The sequence below is a fragment of the Erythrolamprus reginae genome, chromosome 9 (assembly GCF_031021105.1).
Source record: "Erythrolamprus reginae isolate rEryReg1 chromosome 9, rEryReg1.hap1, whole genome shotgun sequence".
NCBI lineage: Eukaryota > Metazoa > Chordata > Lepidosauria > Squamata > Dipsadidae > Erythrolamprus > Erythrolamprus reginae.
Genome location: NC_091958.1, coordinates 37,980,617 through 37,995,099, shown reverse-complemented (window position 1 = coordinate 37,995,099; position 14,483 = coordinate 37,980,617). Strand labels below are relative to the sequence as shown.

Here is a 14,483-nt window from a genome sequence, read left to right as displayed (position 1 = left end):
AAATTTTAGAACGTAAACAACTGCTTTTCAGTAATTATGGGTTTTTAACACACAGTCTTTTTAATGTGCCCTCAAATGCTTGGAGGCAGGATAATTGTCATAAAAATACACCTTTAAAACAAGCCCCAATTTTTAGAGCTCATAAGTTTTAATCTGTTTTTAACTGGATGTTAGTTATCCAAAGTTGTATAACTAGTGGATGGCCACACAAATAAATAAATCTGAATAAATAAGATACTATAACCATTATTTTATTCATGCATTTATTTATTTATTTATTTATTTATTTATTCATTCATTCATTAGATTTGTATGCCGCCCTCTCCGTAGACTCGGGGCGTCTCACAACAATAAAACAATATACAACAAATCTAATAATTTAAAAGTCACTAAAATCCCCTTATTAAAAAACAAAAACATACACACATGGCAGCCCTGGAGGGGAGGGTGGACTTCCTTCTGCCCTCCCCCCATCCATCCATCATGCAGGGGTCTGCAGTGGGTTCCATTTCCCAGAGAAGATTTCTGCCATAGGAAGAGGCACCCCACAGCCACGGAAGACTTGGGGGTGGGTGTCACAAGCAAATTCAGCGAGGAAGCCATATTCACTTAACAACCATGTTACAAACTTAACAACTGTGGTGAGAAGGGTACTAAAATGGGGCAAAGTTCACTTAACAAATATCTCCTCTAACAACAGAAATGTTGGGTTCAGTTGTGGTCGTAAGTCGTGGACTCCCACTAACTGCTTTTTTATGCCATGTCCTGGTGTCTGATCTTTGTCTCCTCCCAGCTATGAACTCTAAAAGCCTAAAGCCTAAAGTATCCTCTGATCTGATGAGTCTCCTTTCTTCTTTCCTTCCTTCCTTCCTTCCTTCCTTCCTTCCTTCCTCCCTCCCTCCCTCCCCCCCCTCCCCCCCTCCCTCCTCCTTTGTGGTTGAATGAGTCAAACGGGGAGAGGGGATCTGACAGCCCCTCTTAGTTTCTCAAACAGATGCCCCCCCATTCCTTCCTTCCAAGGTCCTTCTGGCTAGAGGGAAAGAGAGGAGACAACACCTGGCTTTCCCAGAGGTGTCCAAGCATGGAAGCCTTCCTGGGGTTTTCTAACCCCCTTGACAAGCTCCTGTTCAATCTTGGCCTGAAGAACCAACTGGGGCTTCTTCTCTGGGCGAAACTATCTCCTCCAGTGGGTGAAGTCAAGGGAGAGTCTGCCCGGAGACCAATGACGATGCAGAAAGGAGAATTCCCATTGCTCTTCCTTCTTCCTGGATGCTCACAATTCCTAATTTCGAAGAAGCCCCATTCTGGGCTCAGCAGCCTTTTGTGGATTCCTTCTCTTGGCGCAGAGAGGGAACCAGCGAGGAATCCCACTGCCTGAGCCAAAGGGACCCACAGGATCTTGAGACAGGTATTTACTGGGGGTGAGGGGGACCCTCAGGAGGGGAGGGGTGATGCAGGGCGGGGCCAGGCAAGGGAGGCCAGAAGGAGGGGCCAGGGCCAGGCAATTCAGCCAGTTCAGATTACTGTATTATGATTATGATTATGATTATGATTATGATTATGATTATGATTATGATTATGATTATGATTATGATTATGATTATGATTATGATTATGATTATGATTATGATTATGATTATGATTATGATTATGATTATGATTATGATTATGATTATGATTATGATTATGATTATGATTATGATTGTGGTCGTGATCGTTGTTATTATTATTATTATTATTATTATTATTATTACGATTATTACAATTATGATTGTTGTTGTTTTGTTGTTTTGTTGTTGTTGTTGTTGTTGTTGTTGTTGTTATTATTATTATTATTATTATTATTATTATTATTATTATTATTATTATTATTATTATTATAGTTGAAAGGGACCTTACTGGTCATCAAGTCCAATCCCCTGCTTATGCAGGAAATCCTACAGCACCCCAGCCAAATGGCAGTCCAATCTCCTCTTGAAAATGTCCAAGGTTGGGGAGTTGACAACCTCCGCTGGCAGGCCATTCCACTGGTTGATCGCTCTCAATGAACACATCAACAGAGTTGGAAGGGACCTTGCAGGTCATCTAGTTCAACCCCCCACCCAAGCAACATCTGCCTCTACCTAGGATCGAACTCCCAACCTCCTGAATCATGGAGAACCAGTTAAATTCCACCACTTCTCACTTCCCTGTATTTTCTCTTCCCTCCCTCCCTCCTTTCCCTCTCTCCTTCTCTTCTCTCCCTCCCCAAGTCATTTACCCCAAATCTTTCCAAGGCCTTTCATTCCATTTTTTCTTTTCATGAAAACACCCAAAGTGATATATTTCTATCCAAAATATCATAATATAATATTTTGAATTGCTCCTTTTATGCTTTTATCCTTTGTCTGCTTTCCTCCTATATTTCACACTACTCCCCTCCCTCTATCTTTCTCTCCCTTCTTCCTCCCTCTTTCCCTCTTTCCCACATCCCTCCTCCCCCTTTCCCTAACTACAGCCACTTCCCCCCTCTCATCCTTCCCTGAGTACATCTAATCAATTCTATGGTTAGCAGACTAGAAATCACCCCCTTCTTGGACCTGGATAAATATTATGCAGCATTGAACTTTTGTGACCTGCCTTTAGACAGGATATGTTCAACCTCCTCCTGGGAAGAGTCTCAAGGTCCTTTTTCTCTGGATATCTTCTCCAGCCCTTCACACAAAACACAAGCTTGGAAGAGAAACAGAGAAAATCTTTTAGGCAGAAATTGTAGAGTAGAAAATTAAAGGGCCTGAAAACTGATATTTTATTTCTCTGCTTGAAAGAAACACAGTGAAAATTTCATTAGAAACTTTATTTTTTAAATTTTACTTTATTTTTGTTTATTTTGATGCAAAGTAAAGAAATAAAAAATAATAATCCCAAATTGAAATCCCAAAGAGCTGTTTTGCTGAACACTTTCTGCAAAGGAGGTTGTATCAGGAAATCAAGAAAGAATTATATAAAAATAAAAAACTTTTTTAAAAAACAAAGAATTATATTAGACGGATGAAGATTTCCAAGTTGAGAACCGATCAAACCTGGGCTTTCACATAATTCTGGAATTCTCACAGAGGATCAGGCAACCAGGCGGCTACTTGGTCCCAACAGCTTCGTCCTGACCTCTTTTCCTACTCGTTCTCTTTCGCAAACACTTTTAGCTGCTGTCAATAGGAAAGAGTGCCCACAGTATTTTGTATAAGCTTTCATATTCAGTAGTGTTGTTGAACAGTTGAATTACTCTAAATTTTACAAAGATATCTTTAACAAGATTTATTGAAAGGGGATGGAGCTGCAAGAATCCCCATCGCTCAACAATTTCCCATTTTGAAACATATAGATATGGTTTCCTTTGACTCCTGCATACTTTCTAAATGGAAATCGAATAAAATTCACATTAACATTTTTTCCAATATCACAAGTATATATCATGTTTTTACATTTGATCTGGCTGTGAGATGCTCCTTTGTGTTCAGGTCTGGCCTCAGAAGGATAATGTAGCACTTGGGGATGAAGATGCAACCTAGCAGACCAGCACTGGAGGCCAGGATGGAGAAGACCTGAACAGCTACCATGTATTTCCCTTTGGTGCTCAGGTAGGTGGGCACAAAAGTCACCCAGACACTGCAGAAGACCAGCATGCTGAAGGTGATTAGCTTGGCTTCGTTGAAGGCTCCAGGCAGATTCCTGGCCAGGAAAGCCACCGTGAAGCAGATGGCAGCCAGGAAGCCCATGTAGCTGAGGGTGACGTAGAACATGACAACAGCCCCTTCGTTGCATTGCAGGATGAGCTCTCCATGCTGGGAGTGGAGGTCATAGTCAGGGAAAGGGGGAGAAACTCCCAGCCAGATGGAGCAGATGACAATTTGGACAGCAGAACAAGAAAGGATGATGGAGTTGGACAAGCTCTTCCCCAAACATCTCTTCACTCGGTTTCCTGGTATTGTGGCCAGGAAAGCCAGCACCACCATGATGGTTTTGGCCAAGAGAGAAGAAATGGCAACTGAGAAGATGATGCTGAAGACTGTCTGTCGGAGAAGGCAGGTGGCTTTCCTTGGTTGACCAATGAAGAGAGAAGAAGACAAGAAGCAAAGCAGGAGGGAGACCAGGAGGATGTAGGAGAGGTTCTGGTTGTTGGCTTTGACAATGGGAGTTTCTAGGTATTTAATGAAGATGATTAAAACAAGACCAGTGCATAAGAACAAAAGTAGGGCAAAAGAGACCAGCACGATGCCCAGATCTTCTTCATAAGACAGAAAGGTTATAACTTTGGGGATACATTGGATTCTGTGCTCATTAGGATATTTATAATCTGGACACTTGGTGCATTTTTCAGTATCTGAAAAATAAAAAGCACAATTTCCTTAATTTTTGGTATTTTTACAGTACAAGAAATACCATTTTTGGACAATACTTAATTCCAGAAACATTTTCCAAGACGTATTTCTAAACAATTTCATTACATGAATATATATCTTCCCTCCTTCCGCGATGTAAGTTTATATTCATTGTTATTCGTAACTGTATTTTTCTTTTTTCTTTATTGGTGTTGTGTTGTTTTATTTGTTTCATTTTTGTACTTTGGGTTTTTTGTAAATATTTTTGTTTATGAGTTGTTAATGTTTTTAAAGAATTTCAATAAAGAAGGATATTTTTTATAAAATCTAGCTAGGTATATGAACTTGAGGGGAGTCCTAGGATGTTAATTATTTTCTGTGTAATCTGAAGAATCTTCATAGGAACCTACATTATTAGAGGTTAATAATAAATCATAATATCGTTTTAGGCAAACATCCTGAGTCCTGCCCCATGGCAGTTAAAGGGCCTTGCAGGATGCCTACAGTATCCTGTAACATCTGGAAGCAATATGGAATTAAGGAGAAACTTCGTAACAGTGACAAAAATTAACCAGTGGAATAGCTGGCCTTCACAGGTTTTGGGTTCTTCAAGATTGGAGGTTTTAAAGAAGAGACTGGATAGTCACTTGTCTGATATGATATAGGTCCCTGATGGCAAACTATGGCATGGGTGGCAGAGGTGGCATGCAGATCCTTCAGTGTGGGCACGTGTGCCATTGCCAGCTGATCTTCTGATATCCAGTTCACATGCCAGTCTTTGCAGGCACTGGAGCACTGGGAAACAGCCTGAAAAATGGCCTGAAAAATGGTCCAAAAAAAAGCCAAAAGAAAGAGAGTTTTCACGCCGTTTTTCGGACCCATAATGACCTGAAAACCAGCCAGAAAACGGCCCCAAAAATGGTCAAAACAGGCATATGCACACAGACCAGCTGGTCTTTCAGTTTCCATGCTCCAGCATGTATATCTACATATTCTAATTTGGGTACTTGGTGCCAAAAAGGTTTACCACCACTGGTATAGATTCTCCTGTTTGAGCAGGGCATGGGAAAAAAAGACCTACAAGGTCCCTTCCAGCTCTATTTTGATTGATCGATTGATCAATATGACTGGTAGAATATTTGTGTATTGAGTTCCACCCCTCCCCAAAACTATCCACAACACCACATTTTGGACCTTCTCAGTGACCCTCAATGGGAGGCCAATATACTGTGAATTGCAAAGTCTTTCAGAAAGTGGGCCTGAAAGAATTCATCAAGTTTCAAAGATTTCAGACTTTCCTAGAAAGGTAAACTTAGCAACACTTATCCAAACTAAAGAGTATAAGAGGTATTTCCTCTGCTGTTAGTAAAGCTTGCCCAGCCTGCCACCCCCTGCTCCCGTCTCTTCCCAGCTCTTCTTCAAAGTCTTTTTGATTTACTTCCTTTTAGATAAGAAATTGTGCAGGTTAAAAAAAATCTAGGTTTGCTTCAATCTGCCTTTTAACTTGCACTTTTGTGAAAATGTTCTGGATGGATCCAGTTCCACAAAGCTTCCCATTTTCCTCAGTGTCACCCACCTTCCTGAGTGGAGAAGGTCCCCTCCGGACAAGGAACGCAGTCGTAGCAGCAAACTGGCTCTCCTTCTCGAGCCCTCTGGACAAATCCAGGATGACAACTTTCCACACATTTGGACTCAGGCAGGGACTAAGCAGAGAAAAGAAAATGTGTTAGAAAATGTGTTAGTTCTCTCCATCCATGCAAAACGGAGGTAAAAATGGAGGGAGACAAGTAGCCTCTGGTCTTCACTGTGGTTAATATGAAATCTCTGACATCTTCTGAACAGATGCAGGAAGTATAACAATTGGCAGATTCTTCATTTAATTCCTCCCTTTTGGTTTTGGAATTTAACATTATAATAAAGTACTTTTCTATTTAATATAGAATTGCTTAAAAGATTTAAGTAGGATGATATCTTCGTATTAAAACTGAGAATAAAGTTTACTGTAAAAGGCTTATGAAACTTTTATTTCATTCAGTTTTTTTAATGTAGCATAAAACTGTGATGAATAAAGAAACCTCTGACCAGTAAGATCTTGAAAGATTTCCATAAAACATGGCAAAGCTGCTCCACTTAGGTCCTGTCTATTGAAGAACTTCCATTAGATGACACCAACTGCCATGGAAGGCCAACCACCCTAGAGACTCTAGGCTTTCCCCACTTGAAATGGGACCTCAGGCTTTGAAAAACATTGAAAAGACACCAAAATTTTCTCACCTTATTGAGCAACTTTAGCCATGGCAGAGCATCTTGGTTGATTGAAAATCTCTGTCTTTTAAAATACGCCAGAATATTTTCCTTGACATCCTTCTTGGGGAGAACCAAGGAGCTGACAATGCCCAGATCTCCTTTTATCTCTCCATTTTGGTCCAAGTACAGTTTAAAGTGTGAAATATTCCAATATTCATTTTTCTCCAGAAAGGGATGAAACTAAAATAGGAACATTCATGAATTTGAAATACAGAAAACATTGTTTCTTATCCCACATTAAATCTTCCTTCTACAGTTGTCTAATCTCCATGTATGGTTAAATAATACTGCCATTATCTTCAAAAGTGAACGAATTTTTTTTAGAAAAAATAGTCAATCACATACTGAAAAAATATAGAGAAAATATCATTAACAATTGCTCTATTATAGAGAACATACTTGAGGAGATGACAAATAAAATGAAGACACAGAGAGAAAAGATGATTCATAAATTCTTTAGAAACCAAAGGTTGATTCCCAGAGAACATGGGTTTATCAAGAAGAAAGGTGTCAGGCTAATCTTCTCCCTGGTCATTCTGATGGAAAACACCTCCAGATGGCCTAATTCTACTTGATTGCAATGCAACATTAACCAAATGTTGCAAATCTGAAAGATCAAATCTCCCACCAACGTTTTTTTCAGCCTGAAATGTTAGCCAGGATCCTTTCTCAGTTTCTTTCTCTCCCATTATGCAACCTCAGGATTCTCCGCTCTGATCTGATCCTTCTCTAGGCAGCCTCCCTTCTCCTCATCCCTAATGTCATTCTCAGATATCATTACACTTCCTAAATACCATATTTTTCAGAGTATTAGACACACTTCCTTCCCCACCCTCCAAAAAAGAGGGTGGAAATGTTGGTGCATCTTATACACTGAATACAGCTATTTTTGGCCTCCCTAAGGCCAGCTCCAAGTGAAAACAGGTGCGCAGAGTCTAAGGTCTGCAGAGTGCTCCTGAGGGCTGGGGGAGGGCAAAAGCTTTTTTTCTTATTTACCTTTTTGAAATCTTGGCACGTTTTATAGTCCCACACTGAAAGTTCTAAAGATATTGGATAACCATCTGTCTGAAGTAGGGTTTCCTGCCTAGGCAGGGGGTTGGACTAGAAGAACTCCAATGTCCCTTCCAACTCTGTTATTCTATGTTCTAATACAGGGATCCTCAAACTACAGGCTGTGGGCTGGATATGGCCGACTAATGCAAAGTATCCCATGCATGGAGTGATGGAATTAAGCCCCACCCATTACCCCACCCTTCAAAATCAGCTGAAGTTGGCTAACACTAATTCAAGTGCAACCGCAGTATAATGCCTGAAGGAGAATTCACCCACTGCTTTGGTTCTTGCCATATATAAAGTACATCCATCCAATTGGTTGTTGGACACTTTTGGTAGCTTCCATCTGTGTGGATACGTATGCATAAGTGTGGCAAACAGTAAATTAGTTTGAATTCTCCTTCTGGCTTAAATTCCCAAATAACTAAAAGGAGGAGGCTGGTCTCCCCTCCCTCCCCTGGCCGCCTCCCCTGCTGGCAGGCACTCACAACTCTGTAAAGCCAGACGCCTTTGGCTGGAACTGAAGGGGAAGGACCCATGTGGGCCCCTAGAGAGAAGGGAGGGGCCTTGATTGACAGCTTCTCTCAGCCTCTCATGACTTCTGTGCTCTGTGATCAGAAGTTATTTTGAAGGAAATTCTGTTTCTTTCATTCTTTTTTAATGGCCTATTTTGAGGAGACTGAAGCTGCTGTTGTAATGAAGTTGGGCAAGTGGCAAGGAAGTTTGCGCTATTTTTCCCTTTGGATGTGTATGTGTGTGTTATTAAGTACATAGGTTCCTCAGGGTAAGCAAGTACAGTTTAGGAAGAAGAAAGGGGGGGAAATTGACTGTGTGTTGGGCCATAGGCTCTGCAAGACCAGAAGGTCTACAATGACTTGACATCTCAGTGCCAAGCCCTTCAAAACTCCAAGGTCGTTGCCACCAATGTGTGACACCAACCATCTGGGCCCGGCCCTTCCACAGCTCCAAACTTTCAACAATGGGAGAAGCCCATCTCAATGGAGACCTCTGTGCTCAAGCCATTCCACTATGGACCAGACACTCAGCAACAGCTGCGTTCCCCAAGATGATGTCACAGCTCTTCTTCCAGCACAAAATGCCACACTGTGGATGCAGATCAATACTGTGGGCAAACAAAAGGGCAACTCCTTAGAACTTCACATGTAACAATGTGGAGCAGGGCCAGGACCTGGAGAAATGGGAAGAACAAAACAGTGTTAGCTGCTTGTGCCCAAACTGGCCTCTCCTCAGGTGTTCTGAATGTATTCCCTGTAGATTGCAGACTTCCATCAGCCAATGGATTTTATTTTTTCCACTGAGAAACCTGCTGATGCAGCCCTTGATGCCGTTCATATTGAGAAGGAGTGCATCCCGTATTGTCAAGGGGTTTCCCCCGATATCCCGCAGGGCCTTTTTTGTAATGGCCCAGAACTGGTATTTATTCAGTGGTAACCCATCCTGATGGCAGAACAGGTGAAGCCTTGGCTTGCTGCTCTTGAAGGCTGCTTCTGTCTGCTCTTGGAAGCAGCTAGGCCGAAAAGGTGAGTGTGGGTTGTGTGCAGGCCCTTGAAAAGAGCAGTAGCTCCACCCACGCCTCTCATCACTCCGCGCAGCTGTGCAAGGGTTGCTGGGTGCTCTCGCGCTGTTGCACGAGAGCGCCCAGCCCAGAAGATCAGGAAATTGGGTCCCAGCCCAGAAGATCAGGAAAAGGAAGAAAGAAAGGGAGAGGCAGGAGAGAGAGAGAAAGAAGGAAGGAAGAAAAAAGAAAGAAAGAAAGAAAGAGGGAGGAAAAGGAAAGAAGAAAGGAAGGAATGAAGGAAGAAAGGAGGAGAAAGTTTAGGTGGGTGGGATAAAGGAAGGGAGGGAGGAAGGAAGGAAGGGAGGGAGTGACGGGTGAGGGAGGGAGGAAGAAAGGAGGGTGGGTGGGATGGAAGGAAGGTAGGAAGGAAGGAAGGAAGAGATAGAGGAGAAAGAGAAAGAAAGAAAAAAAGAAGAGAGAATGATTTTACTGCCTTTCTTTTGCCCAGGGCTACTACATATTTTTCAGGAATTTACAAGTCTTCAGTGTTTATAGTCCAGAGCATAAATATGTGTGTGTTTATTTTTTTACATCAGGTTGCATAAGTCCTGCTTAATATGCTATTCCATTCCATAATCAGCCACATCAGCCATAACACTAATGACTGTTTTGAACAATATGCAGGTTGTATTTCACGAATGGCTATTTTATATATGAAATTATGAACGAAATATTTCTGCACCTATATTGGTTCTCACTGTCAGGAAATGTTTCCTTAGTTTTAGGTGGCTTCTCTCCAGTGATGGGCTACCAAAATTTTTACTACCACACTATGGGCGTGGCTTATGCATTTTGTTTCAACATCTTTCAGTGCATATTGGGTGCTCTGGGGTGGAGCTCCAAATTTTGCTACCGGTACTGCATTCCTGACCATACCCGTAGGAGCCCATCACTGCTTCTCTCTTTCTTCAGTTTCCATCCATTGCTTCTTGTTTTGCCTTCTGGTGTTTTGGAAAATATTCCCCACCACCACCACTTCTTTCTGGCAGTCCCTTAAGAGCTTGTTGCCTCACACTCTGGGGCAAAGCATGGGAGCCATTTCCTCCTTTCAGGGGTCCATGAAAGGACATCTAGAGTATGGAAAGATGGAGAAAAGGCAAACAACATTTTTGCAGAACTGCAGATTTATTGAGGCTGAGTGTGACAAGGAATGGTTGGGAGAGGAGGGGCCAGGCAAGGCACATGTTGATGTGAGTGACATTGAGTTGGCCATGCCCACCCAGTCGAATGACCACCAAGCCTTGCCTGCTGAATCACATGACCATCAGGCAACATCCACAAAATAAGCCACGCCCAAGGAGTGGTAGTAAAAAAAATTAGGACACCCCCCCCTCACACTTTGGAACCATTATTCCCTGAGTAATTAAACTGGGCAGATCTGTTGAGTTGGTTCCCATCTTCTCCTCTGGATTCCCCCTCCAAAGGATCTAAGATTCATGGATCCATATCTGGACCCCCTACCTGCCAAGGCTGCAGCCTTGGAGACCCCAACCTCTTTTCTCCCTCCTTTCTTCTCCTCCTCAGTCTGGAGGAATATGCAGCATTCAAGGCCTGGGCCAGAGTCTTCGTGAGGCTGTAATAGTCATATTGATTTCTGAACCTTCTTGTATTCCATTTCCACTTGGTCTCCAGTGGGGCTTTCTGGGTGCATCTTCTGCGACCTTTGACAGAAAAGACATTCTTTGAAAGAGAACAATTAAAATAATGATCTTGAAACTTTTCTTCCACAAAGACAAGGGGTTCAAAGGCTTCGTCGTTTGGTCTTCTTTTGAGCAAATAACCAAACTTCAAAATACTGTGAATGTATTTGAGAAGTCTGTCATTGTCTATTACATACCCTGCAAAAGTTGTGAGGATCCAGACTTTCCCTTCAATGAGTCCTGGCAAGCGCACAAATGTTTCATGGAAAGGAAGAATTCTGTCCCAAAGGGAATCAAATTCCACGAAGTGAACAAAGACATTGACTTGTCTCCACTTAGAGAGAGCATCCCTGAGGGAGGCTGTAGGTTCAGTTGTTGAGAATCCTTGTGATATAACTACACAAATTCCATTTCTGATAAGCATAGGAGTAAAAGTCCTCATGAAATGCTCTCCCTTCTCTGTGTCTGAAGCAAAGAGGCCAATCAAGGTCCATCTGAAATGGAGGAGAAGTTGGACAATGGCTGGGTACTGGAACCCTTCCTTGGGAGTCATCTGGTGGAAAAGAGGGAATTTGTTTTTATTACTCAGAGCCTCTGAAGCAGTTGCATAATTGATCTGAAAAGCAATGAAGAATGTTGTGTTATATTTGGGGTCAGATCAAATCCAAAATATTCAATTTTAATAAATCCAACTTGCTTCTCATGAATGTATGAGAACAATTTGTAGTTAGACTTTGTTTGAAATATTAAAGACAGAATATCAGCAAGATTGTATTACAAAAATGGAAAATAATAAATTTAAAAACATTAAAGTAAATCATATTGGATTAACACATTGAAATACTGACCGAAGTATGATATTCCAATAAAGAGCCTATTATGATTTTTGAGGATTGGTGCATCTTTTTCTGTTTCTGTATCCCAGATTCTTTCTGGAGGACTCTTTTTAGCTTCTTCTCCAGTTATACAAGAAACAGGGTGACCTCAGTTCCTAATAAGATTTGTCAGTTGGATAGTGCAAGATTTCTCTTTAATTGAAATTTTGTCTGTCAATTTTCATAATTAAATGTTATGCTGATATCCATATTTCCTGAATTTAGACAAAGCAGAAATTGTATAAATTCCTAATACAACTGCGAGGGCAGCTGCTGGAGTTCTTTTACCCACCCCAAGATACTCCTCAGAGGCTGTGATTGGGTTGGTTCTGCTAGTGATTTCTCTCTGAACCCACAAACATCAGATGGATGTAAGAACATGGGGGAAACCTTATACTCTTATATTTTGATAATTGGGGCTGAGGAAGCTGCAGGGCTATGAGATTTTCATTTAAGCACCACTTTCATTTATGCACTTTCTCTCACTGAGCTCCTTTGATGATGAGGGTCCCAGATTCAGTCTCAGAGAAAACAACCCCAGGTAAGGAAAGGTATTACACGCTCTACTGGGTGACCAATTGTGGCTATTATGTCATTTCCCAAAGACCATAACTTTTGAACTTGATTGATTAATTACCAGATAATTATTATGACAAAAGAATCCAAGTCTTGCCAGAATGGCCAGAACCATCGTTCTGCTGGGAAAAATGGAGTACGTAGGCATGCGTGGAAGCAAAGAAACCAGCCAGAAGGACGTCTACATGCCAAATTTTTGCTGCTGCACTTGCGCAGGAGCCGGAATCTTGCTGCGGCGCCTAGAGCAGCAGCTGGCAAAAGTGTCCTGCCCAAGCTCCGGGCACGCGTCTGTTCTCTCGCGCCATGGGAGAGAGATGCCTGCAGCGCAGGAGAGCACAGAGCAGGCCACGTGGCCGGAGCTCAGGGCCACCCAGCCTGCATGCTCTCAGTGCCCCTGCAGGAGGTCACCAGAGCAAGATACGGGCTGGGCAGGCCACTCGCAGAGTGGCATGGTGTATGGGAGCATGTGTTGGGGGGGGGAATCCGGCATGAGAGGGGTGGGCTTCTAGCCAGGACAGCAAATTGGGCTCACCACCTTTTATGTCTGCACCAGTAGAGGTAGCAAAATCACACACAGAGCCGCAGATGCACCCATGTTTCAGCATGCGCAGCAGCAAAAAACCCTCAATAAAACACAGGTGCATCTGCGGCTCCATGCATGATTTTGCTACCTCTACTGGTGCAGAAGTAAAATTGTGGTAGCCTTGCAAGCACTCGCAAGCCGCCGCGGCGAGCCCAATTTACCATTCTGGCTAGAAACCCACTGCTGTGGGGTGGTGAGGGGGTGACGCGGCGGTAGAGCGGGCAGTGAGAGAGCTGCCGTGTTGGGTGAACGGTGGTGAGCAGGCAGTGGGGGGTGAACGGCAGCACATTTTGCTAGTGTTAACTAGTGAGTTCCTATAGGTATTTAGCAGGCAAAACATGTGCACCTAAAACAGAACTTAAAACAGAATAAAAGAATTGGAAGGGACCTTGGAGGTCTTCTAGTCTAACCTCCTCCTCAATCAGGGGACCGTATACTCTTCCAGACAAGTAGCTGTCTGGTCTCTTTTTAAAAACCTCCAGTGTTGGAGCACCCACAACCTCTGGAGACAAATTATTCCATTAATTAATTGTTCTAAGTATCAGGAAAGTTTTCCTTAGTTCTAGGTTGTTTCTCTCCTTGACTAGTTTCAATTCATTGTTTCTTGTCTTGTTTTCCATTTTTTGGAAAAAAAAGGTTAACCCATCCCCCCTATTCTTTGTGGCAGCCCCTTAAATATTGCACATTGTTATTATGTCACTGTGAGAAAAGGAAAAATAATGATACAAGAGCCAGATGAACAGGAACAGATGCTTACTATCTTGTTAATCAAGGAAAGGCCAACTCAGGTAGAGAATCAAGGCAATTGACATCTTCACACATCCATTTTTTATACCAAATCAGCAATACATACATGACTCTCAGTATACTGAACACTGAACAATGACCAGGGATGGGCCTTGAACCGGAACGCTGGGAACGCCATTCTGGTGGTGGAAATGGAGTGCATTGGCTTGCTCCATTGCCATCCAGCATGCACCTGCTATGCACATGCAACCGGCGCGATTCCAATAAAAATTACAATTTTTTGGTTTCGTGCATGTGCGGAAGCAAAGAAACTGGCAATTTTTGCTGCCAGAAGGATATTTCAGCTGCTGCACATGTGCAGCAGCTGAATCACGCTGCCACGCCTAGAGTGGCAGCTGGGGGCAGTGGCAAAAGCAGCCTGCCCAAGTTCTGGCCACATGGCCTGCTCTTTGATCTCCCAGGCCGCAGGAGAGATGACTGCGGCATGGGAGAGCACAGAACAGGCCATGCAGCAGAGTTGGGGCCACCTAGCCTGCTCCCTGCACCCTGGTCCTTACAGGAGGTGAGCAGTGGAGAAAGATAAGGGCTGGCGAATGGCAGGACATGGTGATGAGTGGCAAGACAAGTGGCATTGTAAGCGGGAGCACTAGCGGTATGAACAGCGCAGCAGGGCAAGTGGTGGGGCAAACAGCAGGACAATTGGCGGCAAGGGTAACCAGGTGAGTGAATGGAGCTGCGCTACAAGCTGCAGAGCTGTCACAAGCT

The 14,483-nt window shown here is 42.9% G+C and overlaps 1 protein-coding gene across 1 annotated transcript; it reads right to left on the bottom strand.

Moving 5' to 3' along the window:
- Positions 1–3,449: 3,449 nt before the first annotated feature.
- LOC139172553 (vomeronasal type-2 receptor 26-like) lies at positions 3,450–11,505 on the bottom strand. The gene is made up of 4 exons (XM_070761705.1): positions 10,759–11,505; positions 6,633–6,845; positions 5,935–6,061; positions 3,450–4,360 (listed from the first exon to the last, which is right to left on the bottom strand). The coding sequence occupies exons 1-4, from the start codon at positions 11,488–11,490 to the stop codon at positions 3,450–3,452; spliced, it is 1,983 nt and encodes a 660-aa protein (XP_070617806.1). The 5' UTR covers positions 11,491–11,505.
- Positions 11,506–14,483: the final 2,978 nt, after the last annotated feature.